The sequence below is a fragment of the Typopeltis vanoorti genome, chromosome 22, assembly GCF_054136105.1.
Source record: "Typopeltis vanoorti isolate ZY-2024b chromosome 22, IOZ_Tvanoo_1.0, whole genome shotgun sequence".
NCBI lineage: Eukaryota > Metazoa > Arthropoda > Arachnida > Uropygi > Thelyphonidae > Typopeltis > Typopeltis vanoorti.
In genome coordinates this window covers 73,615,274-73,628,299 of record NC_143570.1, presented here as the reverse complement: position 1 = coordinate 73,628,299, position 13,026 = coordinate 73,615,274, and the positions used below count along the sequence as shown (strand labels likewise).

Genomic DNA, 13,026 nt, shown 5'->3' with positions numbered 1-13,026 from the left:
AGGAATTAGCTTTGCAAATTTTAGAATGAATTCACTGAATTGATGTTTGGTACAGTGACAGTTGAAACTGCAAAATTCTAAGAAATGTATCTAAATTCAGCATATATACCTACACACACAGTCAATTCTTAATACAGACTATTAAACTTGCTCACTACAACAAACTATTGAAAAAAAACCTAACTATCCAACCAAAAAAGGTAATGGATGTCAGTTCAATGTGGAAAGGTGGAAAGTTATGCATTTTGGGATTAAAAGATTACCAGCTGTGTATCACCTTGATGGAACGGTACTCCAAGAGATTAATAAGGCTAGGGACTTGAGGATGTTGGGGAGATGAAGTTCAGAGGGCATATTGCTAAGGTATCCAAGATTGCACATAGGATTACTTGGTTATTGAAGAACACACTAACAACCAGAAATAAAGAGGTTATTATTCCCCTTTATAAGGCACTGATACTTCCACATTTGGATTACTGTGCTCAAGTCTGGTCACCTGGATTCCATGGAGATGAGGGGGTTGTAAAAAATGCTCCCTACTGTAAAATTTGATGCAGCAGAATTTTTTTTTTTTTTTTTTTAGCTTTGCATCGACTTTTACAGAGGCCACAAATATTGTATAAAGAAGGATATTGTAATTTAACACTGTGATTGTAAATTTTTGTTATAAATTTTGTATAAAAGGTATATGTTGACACTGTAGTTGTAATAATTTTGTGATTGAAAAACCATGCAAGTATATGTTGAAACTGTATGAATGTTAAATGTATATTTCAAGGGCAATGCTTTAGAAGGTGGCCCATATTTGATGTGGTTCCGATTTAAAAGAAATAGCTTAGAAACTTTGTTTCTACAATGTAAAGTGCTTTCAATTGTGTTCGAGCTTAACCAAATGCAAGTCTAAAAAGTGCAACAAAAGGTGGCGAACATCTAAGGATGTCCCGCGTTTGGTAAACAAGATTGTTTTTGTGTGTCCTGTGGTAAACATAAGTAATCGACAACTTTGAAGGTCACATCTCCTTTCGCGTGGGAATATTAGGGGTTCTCGACCCTTAATTCAGAGACCGCAGGAGAAGTATAAGAAATCATCAGGGGCGAATCAAAAGCGCAGTCTCCTCTCGTAGTGTCTTGATCCAGCATCGTGGACACCGGTCCATTAGAAGTCTGGAGAGAAGCAATGGGTGCCATGAGGCATCTGAGGGAAAGAGAAGTTGAACCAGCATGCCTTGCCAGTAAGACAGTCTGCCATGTGCACTGGACATCGAAAGCCGTCTGCTGACCTAGAAATCGTCGGTGTAATATGCCTCGAGCCCTCCACGATGCAATGCCACTAAAGGAAAGAAGCCCACACGAATGTTGAGTCCCAGGACGGAAAAGCAGTCAGTGGAATCAGTAAAGAGATTAAAGAGCCAGTTAAGATATATGTGTCAGAGAAGAACTGTGAGTAAAATTTTTGTGTTTAACATTACGGAAGAGAGACTAATAGTCCATGGGACACTTACAAAGTTTAATTGTGATTGTTTGTTCCGGACTAAGAAGCTGAAGATTAATTTGTATAATTTAGATATGAGAAACTTGTTAACTGAAATATATATTGCATGAACATATTAGTATTGGGATGACAACATAGATTTCTATATGATAGTATTGCTGCTTGTTTTAATGTATGTACAATTACTGAAATATTATAATTCTTAGGTTTTGATTTTTAGAAAGAGCCAATTCATTCAAGATACTGTATAATTGCATCGTAGTTTAATAAATATGTTTGTCATGTAAAAAAAAAAAATGTGTATTCACTGATCCTTAATCCAATGCACTGTTTCTAAATAAATACGAACCTGTGAGTGAAGGTAAATAAGAATAGCCACAACTGTCAATAAAGCTTACGATAGATCTAGAGAGATTCTGCAGGTAATCTTAGCTATATTTAATACCTATAAAGGGGAATCTTGGTGGTGCAGTCATAACATTAAATAAATTTTCCAAGGTTCTCAAGGTATTAGAAATGAGATAACCTGTAGTAATCTAAGGTAGAGAGTAAAAGTGTAACAATATAGTAAAGAGAACATGAAGTAAATAAAAGCATAATATTACAAAGGGAGCCAACAGACATTATGTTTACACTACATTAACAGATTAAGAGCTTGTGGATTGCAGAGGTTGGTTGATAGACAGAGAAGAGGGAATATGACAGAAACATTTAAATTATTAAAAGGTTTTTATAAGATTGATGCAGGGGAAATATTTCAGCTGTCTGATAGTGATGGAAAAACAAGAGGTCATCCATGGAAATTAAGGAAAAGTGTGGTTAACAAAGGTGTGAGAACTAGATTTTTTGCTTGGAGGGTGGTGAAGGAGTGGAATGCATTGCCTGACTCAGTTGTGAGTTTTTGATCTGTAAATGAATTCAAGAAGAGGTATGATAGATATTGTTTTGATAGTTTGGGTCTCCTGTGATGAGTCTACTGAATCCATGGAGATACCCATAATAATAATAATAATAAAAGTTCAAAAGACACATTGCTACGCTATGTTACATGAAACTATTCTTGTGGTTTCTACAAGTTTGTTATAGCGATAGCCAAATAAACATGCACATACGAGATGTTAACTTTCTATATGTTCATTAAAAAAAGACATTTTTATAAAAATAATTAATAATAAAAAAAGGACATTTACTTACAACAGGCCAACATCAAATTCTGAATCATCTATTGTTCCTAATATATCACTGATAGTTAATTCTCCTTTACTCTGGCTGTGTTCTGCTTTAGATTTTGATTCTGCACCTTCAACAGTTGCATCTCCTAAGTATAGATGAAAATAATTATAAGCATAATGAAGCAGACAAAAACAAAAAACATGAGTATGCAGTAAAGATTCAATTTCTCTCCTTGTACTTTACACACACACACACACACACACACACACACACACACACACACACACACAGAGAGAGAGAGAGAATTTTTTTAACCTTTCTCAACTAAATAAATAATACATGGGCAAACAAACAAACAAAGTGACCTTAAACCCCATTTGGGAACTCAAAATTCTGTTACTTGGCCTTGATGCTGCAATTAATTTATAGGAAGCTAATTTTTAACATTTCCCTGATAAAACAACAATTTCCAAAATGAAAGAAAATTTTTACTATTCAAGTTATGCTGATATAAAAAATTTTAGGACACTGCTAAGAATGGAGTTCAGACAAATACATTATTTTGTATTTATTTATTATTTTAATCTGAATAACACTGACAAAGGGTATAAATCATCATAAATTCCATAGATGAGATGAGCATAATCCACAATTCCTACTCCATAGACTAAACGCAAAACTTTTTCAAGTCACCTCAAGTCTCCAATAACAGGATGGTAGTCTAACATTCATGCATGTCTGCAGTGGGATTCAAACCCACAAATTATTGGCTGGAAAAGAGAAACTCTCTACTTGAGAAATCTGTCTAGCAAGTATACAATCAACTCTCACTAGAACAAAAGTCACTTGTTATAAGTATAAAGTATCATTTATAGCAAGCAAAATATAATACAACGATGACTGTGGTCCCTATGAGGTTGCTGTAGTGAGAGTTAAATACATTTCATTTAACTCTTATAGTCTTCCATGAACATACTCAGAATTTCACTTCACACGAGATCATAAAGCAAAAAACACAGCAGCAGACTTAATTAATGCAAGGCTCTGCTGACGTACAATCATGAAATATTTATTATCTTCAGCTTTTGAAATAGAATTTGTGGAAATTATAACTGAAGAAAGTGAGGTTGCAAATTCAGTATATTATACGTACTAATTGCATTTACTCTTGCTAGTCTGATTGTCTTGCAGAGAGTCTAAACCTAAGTTTCCAAAAGAAGGAACTATGCCCTCCATGTGGAACCAAATTACCATCATTTGAAAAGCCATTATAGAAATGTTTCTTACCTAAATGGGAGTTGAATTCAAGATTCAACAATTTATCTTATCAGCTGGTATCCTATCAAATGTTTGATAGGATACCAGCTGAAAGGCATAGTTTGTATCAACAACATTAATCTTTCCCATACAGTGCTTTAGTATCACATTACTTAAAAGACAGTTTCCAAAGGACTACTTAGGGCATTTTAAAATCACATACTAGATATGCTGTTCAAATTCTCTGTTTTCTTCAGTGGTAGGTAGGAACATTAATACTGCACAAGGAAAGCTATAATGAATCTTTGCCAGACTGCTCTTCTCCAGCAAGAACATAAAAAGATATCAATGGCAAAACTGTCATCCTAATTGACTGAGTGGATAATATCTACACTTTCTGCCCAATGGGATGTGAGCATTAGTCTCATAGTGACATAGTTATTTTGTAAATGTCTTTACCCACTGTTTTGTATACTGGAAGCCTGAAGTGGCTTGAAAAAGTAGAACAGTGCTTGGTCTCTACAGCAGGATTAGTAGGTTTTTCACTCTCTTAGCTCATACTACTAATGTACAATGCACAAGGAAAGCGCAAGGTATGAAATTTGCATAAGCATTTACAAACATAAACACTACTTGTCATGTAATCCCACCACCGGACTTATGTTCCACTGGAATAAAACATACATCCACTTTAAGGTTTATGTTTGTAAATGCTTATGCAAATTTCATACCCACCAGCCTGGCTGGCCGAGTGGTTAGCGCATCTGCTCTTCGGTCAAGAGGCTGCGGGTTCGAATCCCGCCATGGGCATGGATGTTTGTGATTGTCTGTGGAAATACTAGTGGTGGTGGTCAGCAGTGGATGGTGTTGGTGTAGTTGCAGTCATTTGGTGGATTGTGAGTGGTGAAAGCAGAGTTGTATAGTGGACGCCCTCCCTCGATGAGTCTTTGTACTCCCTGGAGGTGACAAATGATAATAATAATAATAAAATTAATATCTACCGATGTTTCTTAAGCTACCTTGCTTGAGAATTAATTTCAATGACATGTGAGAGAAGATCTGAGATCCTGCATACATCCAAAGTATTATATATATATATATATATATTGTTATTATTATTATTCATAATTACTGTGTGTGTTTTACAGTAAAGCCATGCATTAAAAATTGTGTGACCTGTCATATGTAGTACATATTAGTGTGGAAGAGCAGAAATCAACAAGTTGCTTATATTTTATAATAATGTTATGGCTGAGTTGGATAAAGGGAATGGATACATTATACCACTGTTGGATAGGCATTTGATAGGATACCACATGAAAGGCTACTGCATAAACTAGAGTATATGGGACTGGAATATATATTATTGGCTTGGATAAGTGGGGGGGTGATGGACAGGTATCAGAAAGCAGTATTGGGGGATGTCAACCTGTCAGATTTAAGGTGACAGCTGTGTGCCCCAGGGATCAGTTCTTGAAAAACTGTTATATAATCTATATATTAATGATACTGGAAAGAGGTTAACAGATCTTCAGCTGTTTGCTGATGATGCAAAGACAGGTAGGACAATCAGAAATGCTACTGATATACAGCATTTACAGGGTGATTTGAATAGGCTGAAAGTGTAGGCCAGGGGAGTTCAACCCATCGATCGTGGAGTGGAGCGATTTTTGATCGATCTCTTGTGTAATCCTCCTTACTTACAAATTTAATTAAAACTGAAAACATAATATTTTATTTATCATTATTTTATATTATTTTTAATTAGCTTTAAGTGTATTGCTATTGTTTATTTATATTTCGCTAAAATTGTCAAATCAGTAATTTTCTTATAAGTCTGAGTAAATGAATTAATTTGGATCAGTGGAAGTCAAACAGCGAACCAAGTGAATACGATTATAAGCAAAGCGTAAAAACTCGATTGTAGCTTAAATATTAAATATTCCAAAGCACATTACATCGATTTTTTACTTAGGTTAAGTCCCATGTGAATATTGTAAAAAAATAAACTTTGTTTGTCTTGGTATAGTTTGTATTAGATGTTTTTCTAAATAACTCTTTTGAAGCTAAGTGTATATACTGCTTTAATAAGAATATGTTAGAGTGTTAAAAACAAAGGCAATGTTTTTGTCACCGAAGCTGTACATGGTGGCATTAGAAAGATTGTAATTGAAACTTGTATGAGAAAGGCTTGCAGGCTCTACGTGTAAACATCTCCGAAGTTAGTCGGTAAGAGTTCAAACAACTTTCCGATGGCTGGCAACTTACAATCAAAAGAAAACAAAGGAGAACCAAAGGCGTGCCAAACTTGAAACTTAAGATGAAAGACTTATACCGATTCTTTGGGGGTTGCCAAACTTCATGCGAGTTCTCAGAGGAGGCCTAATAAAAAGGAACTGAAGCAAGCAGAAGGGGTCCCGGTTCCAGAATTGCTGTCAGAGAGGAGGCCGCCAGTCCAGAGTCGTCAGAGAGACTGCCCGGATCCACGTTGCTTGAGAGAGGAGTTTCCCGCTTTCAGAAAGGAGCTTCACGATTCGAGACGTCACTAGAGAGAGACTACCTCTAGGCTGCAGACAAGGTTTCAAATTGCCGAAAGGAAGAGTTCCAATTGCCAGAGTAAAGTTTCCAGACCAGGTTAATGTCAGACATTCACCAGTGTGTTGCGTTTTCATTACAATTTGATGAATCAAACAATTTCACTGATATTGCTCAGTTAATGATATTTATTCGCATGGTATTTCAAGATTATTCAAGTAAAGAAGAACTTTTGAAAATTATACCATTATTGGAAGAAGACATTTTTTTGGCATTTGATGAATTTGTGAAACAACACAAACTTCTGTTTTTTTTAAACTTGTGTCTATTACTACTAATGGTGCTCCTGCAATGACAGGTAATAAATCAGGCTTCATTTCGTTATGTAAAAACGATGACAAATATCCAGATTTTTTAACGTACCACTGTATTATTCACCAACAAGTACTGTGTAGTAAAAGATTAAACACAAAAAGATGTTTTGGATATTACATTTAAAATTGTAAATTCAGTTCAAGGAAAAGCCCTGCAATGACAGTTATTTAAATTACAGGCAGATGATGATAGGGAACTTCTGTTGTACAATAATGTTCGCTGGCTCAGCAGAGGTCAATTTTTAGAAAGATTTCTTGTATTAATAAACGATATAAAAATTTTTCTTGATGAAAAAGGAGATATTTATCCACAATTGAGTGATAAAAGATGGTTCTTACACTTATCATTTTTAAGTAGATTTCTGTACAAAATTAAGAAATTTAAATTTAGAGTTACAAGGTAGAGATAAAAATTTAATTGACATGTTAAGTTCAATAAAAATGTTCCAACAATACTTACTTTTATTAAAGAAAAATATAAATGACCACGAATTTAGAGATCTCCCATATTTATTAAAATTTTTTGAAGAAAATCAAGAAATGCTTCGCTATGATTTAAAAGAATTTATTCGTGAAATATAATTACTTGAGGAAGAAGTAAATTCAAGATTTAAAGATTTTAATAAAACTGAAATGATTGTATCTTTTATCAATATTCCATTTCAAGAAAACTTGAACATTACAGAAATTTCAAATAAAATTAGTGGGCTGTTTGATATAAACCAAGCTGAAGTAGAACTTGAGATAATAAACATTCAGAATAGTTTACATTTAAAATCAATAAACAATGAAGTCATTTGGAAGTATGCACATGAAAAATTCCTAATATTACCTGATATTGTGCGAAAAATTCTGTCATGTTTAGGATCGACATACTTGTCAGAATCTGCTTTTTCAAATATGACCGTCATAAAAAATTAATTAAGAAACCAAATTACAAATGATCATTTGGATGATTGTTTGCAATTGGCCACTTCTTCATATCAACTTGACTATGAAAATATTGCGAGGTCCAAACAATGCCAAATTTCACATTAACTTTTTTTTTTTTTTTTTTTTAAATCAACCAGCATTTCCTGTAACTTGTGAGTTTGTAATCTATCTGTTGTTTTTTCTAACTTTGGTTTTCCAAAATAGAGAAATAAATATTTTATTCCAATATATATATTTTTTTTGTTGTTGTTGTTGTTGTATTAAAATAATTAAAAGTGATAAATAAATTTTTAAATACACAAATAAAGTTTTTCGTTGTGTATTTTTTTTTTAGTTGTTTATTTGTGCAGAATCAAATATCAGGTTGGAGGAACATGATCTATATAAGAGAGTAGATCGCCGAATAACTTTTTATAGAAAAAGCAGCTCGCGTAGTAAAAAAGGTTGAACACCACTGGTGTAGGCAAATGATAATGGCTATCAATTCAGTGTTAGTAATTGTGAAGTTATGCACTTTGGCTTGATGCAATAACCAAGAGCATGCTATTCTGGTGGGATTATGCTTGGAGTAACTTATGAGGCTAGAGATCCAAAAGTTAGAGTGGATAGAAAGCTGAAGTTCAAAGGTCACATAACAAAAACTGCAAATATAGCTAAGAGGATAACTGCAATGTTGAAATGAACAGTGACATATAAAGATATGGAAATTATTTCAGTCCTTTACAATTCCTTGATATGAACGCAAGCGGACTACTGTGCACAGATTTGGTCTACCGGGTTCCAAATGGAAAAAGAAACTGTGGAAAGGCTGAAAAAGAGTTATAAATGAGGATAGATTGAGAATATGTGATCTGCAGACATTGGTAAACAGAAGAAAGAGGGGTGATATGATAGAGGTCTATAAAATTTTGCGAGGGTATGATAGGATATTGGCTGATAAGAGTCTTTGTTATATGGAAGGTGGGAGAGACGACAAGGCAGCATCTGTGAAAGTTCAGTTTGTGTACAGTTAAGAAAGGGGTAAGAGCAAGATTTTTCTTTTATAGAACTGTGAGTGAGTGAAAAAATTTACCTGTTGAAGTAGTGAGTGCATTTAATGTAAGCGAATTTAATAGAAGGTGTGACAACTGGTGTCGGCGCTGTATAGCCTTCTTTGATGAGCCCTTGACTCCCTGGAGGTCAATTATGAGAAAGTTTATGAGAGAGAGAGAGACTATTATTATTATTAGACCTCCAGTGAGTTATCCTCTTGACTCTCTTTTGCCATGGGCTAGTTATTCGCTATTGCTGCTCTTCTTCTCAACATACTCGTGTTATATTACTATGGTACAGCAAGCAAATTAATGCAAACGAATTTTTACAATTTCTGGTTTCTAGTTTTGGTTTGGTTTTTGTTTCAGTTCACAATATAATTTTGGTTTTGGTTTACTATTTTCAGTTTTGGTTTTAGTTCACTATATTGGTTGGGTGCTGCTTGTTTTAACTGTCTCCATACTGTTTATTAACAGTGTTGCACATTTTAATAGTGTAAACAAGTTGGCATTCATAGTGTTTTATTCATTTTGCACAGCTATAAAATGGATACATCTCCAAGAAAGCATTCAAAATGTACTCTTTCTCGACACACAAATTGTCAATGAGCATGGTATTGGTTTGGGTGCTGATAATGTGATTTTAAAGAGGTTTACAGAGACAGATACCTTTTCTCCTGACAGAAAATGAGGATGATAAAGGAAAACTACACTTATTCAAGATCATTTACTAGTTAGGAAAAGCAAAATGAATCCAAGATTGTCTGTTGTAGACTTAAATAGAGACTTGTCAGCTAGTGGGATTAATGTTTCTGACATGAGAGTCCATCAAAATTGTTGGAAGGGAGGAGTTCCCACAGAAACACAGAAAAAGAAACAACTGTTGACGAAGGCTATGCAGAAAAAGAGGCTCCCGTGAGCAAAAGTGTACAAAGATTTGTACAAAGCATACAAAAGTGAGAGTGATTTCTTTGTCAGGAACAGGCATTCAACAAGCTGCTGTAACAATCAGCTACACAAAGATGTTCTGGAGCTGTTTTACACATGACAGTCCAGGATAACTTGTGCCTGTTGATGGTATGATGAAAAGTGACCAATATATAAAACCATTGAAGAAAAGAATGGTTCCACAGATCCAATAAGACAAAGAACTCATCTTCCAACAGGATCACACTCCATGCCACACTTCAAAAAAAGTGAAAGAGTTCCTCTAAAATCACAACATCTAATTGCTTCAGTGATCGATAACTCTCCTGGCATTAAACCAATAGAAAATTTGTGCGCCATAGTGAAAAAAAAGACTTGGAAAATTAAATTGTGATACAAAGGTTGCATAATACAATTCATTATATATATATATATATATGGTGGTCTGAAAATTTCTCGGCCTCGAAAATAGATGGCAACACTATCAGGAAGATGTTTTTTTTCCCTAAGTCGATACATCTGTCATAAGCATCCATGTGAAATTGCAAGTCATTCTATCAAGTTTGTTTTATACAGCTGTCTGAAGCAAAAGTGTTGTCTGTATCCCTTGAAATGGATAAAATTGAGTATCGTGTGGTTATAAAATTCTTTGAAAAAGAAAGTTTAACAGTCAAAGAAATTCATTCAAAGTTCATAAAAGTTTATGGGCCTTTTTCTTCTTTGTTTTTAACAATTAAGAAATAGGCTGAAGAGTTTAAAAGTGGCCGTACCAGCCTTGAAGATGACCTACATGAAGGACATTCAAAAAGTGTAACACCAACAGAAATCAATGATCAAGTGCATGATATGGTATTGGACGCCCGGCGAGTCAAAGTGCATGAAATCGCTGAGACTATAGGCATTTCAAAAGAACACATGGGATATATTTTGCATGAAGAATTGCAAATGTAAAAGCTTTGTGCAAGATGGGTGTCAAGCTTGCTCACAGCAAATCAAAAACTCACTCACATGAAAATCTCTGAACAGTGCTTGGAGCATTTTAACAAGTATAAAACTGATTTCGTGCATCAATTTATTACTATGGTTGAGACTTGGATTCACCATCGCACACCAGAATCTAAACAGCAGTCAAAACAGTGAACAGAAGACGGCTGTTCAGCACTAAAGAAGACAAAGTCGGTTCCATCAGCAGGAAAGGTCATGGCATTAATTAATAAACAAAATGCTAAAGGCATTTTGTTTATTAATTAACTTGAAAAGGGTAAAACAATAACCGGGGAATATTATTCCGATCTTTTAACCAGACTAGACAAAAAAATTTGTGAGAAAAGACCCAGTTTGCAGAAGGAAAAAATCATCTTTCATCAGGACAATGCACCTGCCACACAAAGGTGTTTTGGCAATTGGAAAATTAAGGGATCTGCACTATGAATTGTTGGAACATCCCCTCTGTTCCAACAATTTGGCTCCCTCTGACTTCTATCTCTTCCCAAAACTAAAACTCTTCCTCGCTGGTCAGCATTTTTCTTTGAATCAAGTGGTGATTGCAGCTGTAGAGAGGTATATTTTGCAGATCTTACTGATAACCACTACAGGGACGGGATAATGGTGATGGAGCATCACTGGAATAAATGTATTAGCCTTAAGGGAGATTATGTCGAAAAATAAAAATAATTTTGAAATTATAAATTTGTTTTTTCACTGTTAGGCTGAGAACTTTTCATACCACTCTCGTACATATATATATATATATATATATATATATATATATTTTTTTTTTTTTTTTTTTATTAAAGAATAAATATTTAATGATTTAAACCGAGATAAAAAATGTTTATCTCAGTTTAAGTCATTAAATATTTATTCTTTAAAATGTACCAATACAACTGAGTAGAAGCTCAGGAATACATATATATATATACATAAGTATGGTTTAAAGAGGCAGAAATGACAAAAATGTGTTCTACATTGGTAGAGTCAATAATTAAGCAAATTAATGAACTTATTAGGAAGAGTGGAGCACATATATATTATTAGGTAAAGTTGCAGTTTAATTTTTGTACTTATTTTCTTGCAAAATTAATACAATCCATTCTAAAAAAAAAAGTATGGTATCAAGATGCCGAAATAACAAAAATCTGTTCTGTGTTGTACTTTGTGTTAAACAAATTAATGAACTTATTATGAACAGTGGAGCCCATAAGGTAAGGTTGGAGTTTAATTTTTGTAGTTATTTTTTTGTGAAATCAAAATTTTTTTTTAAAATGTGAGTGTTCAGATTAATTTGTTCGCTACTATACTACTGAATTCGATATTATATTCTTGCTTTGATCGATATGTTAACCAAGGATAAGAAAACAATGAATGAAGTTTGTAAACAGTAAAATTCTGCACACAAATGTTTTGCTTATTTCAAACTTTTTCCTCTTATGCAAAATTTATAACTGGATGAATACAAGAATATACTTGCATGTATACTTAATATGCACAGTACACTTAATCCAGCAAAAATTTTCACTCAGATTTTTTCTGATTTTTAATTTTATCCCAACCAATGGTATTACTCTATGCATTCACCCTACTTTCTCTTAAATCATGTGGTACTAATACAGACTTTCTGAAAATATATTTTCACACTAATAATGATTTTTGTGATGCACAGAAAGAGATGGATAAAATGAGAAAATTATAGCAAAGTGGTTAATGTGGTTTTACATTTTGATAGTTGCTATTTTGCATTTTAAATGTATCTGCTATCAAAATCACATGAATATAGGTGAAAAGGGGTATAGGTTAAATATCTATTATAAATATCTGTATTAATATATAAGTATTAATCATAGATTCATAAATACACAATGAGTCTTCATGCTCCATGGAGATATCCATCATGATGATAATAATAAACATACAACCAATAAATTAAAATACATTCATTATTTTAGTAATTTATTGTAAAACTATCTTACCTAATACAAGTACAGCCTTCAAAACTGCCAAAACAGCTTCTACCCTCATACTACTATGTACAGCAGACAATAGATGACGATCACAAGATGATTTTATCAGAAAAAGTGGTCGCTGAGAAGAAGTACCTGTTGTACCCGGAGATGTACCAGAGTGACAAGTGTATGTTGTTGCAGAATTTAAAGGAAATTCTACCACTTTGAACAGCCGTAACAATAAATGACATGTTAAACGAGCCCCAGATTCTGCATCTTGACCACCACCACCAGCTATAATAAAATTAATAACATGTTTCAAAATTACCTTTAATGTCATATTGAAAATATGCATACAGTAT

The 13,026-nt window shown here is 33.7% G+C and overlaps 1 protein-coding gene across 1 annotated transcript in view; it reads right to left on the bottom strand.

Moving 5' to 3' along the window:
* Nucleotides 1-13,026, bottom strand: part of kto (mediator complex subunit kohtalo) — a 693,083-nt gene that overhangs the window by 302,350 nt on the left and 377,707 nt on the right. Inside the window, exons 24-25 of the mRNA XM_090412482.1 lie at nt 12,692-12,958; nt 2,687-2,810 (exon numbers count right to left, since the gene is read on the bottom strand). Of these exons, the coding sequence (XP_090268608.1) occupies nt 2,687-2,810; nt 12,692-12,958 (391 nt within the window). The remainder of the gene's footprint in view (nt 1-2,686; nt 2,811-12,691; nt 12,959-13,026) is intronic.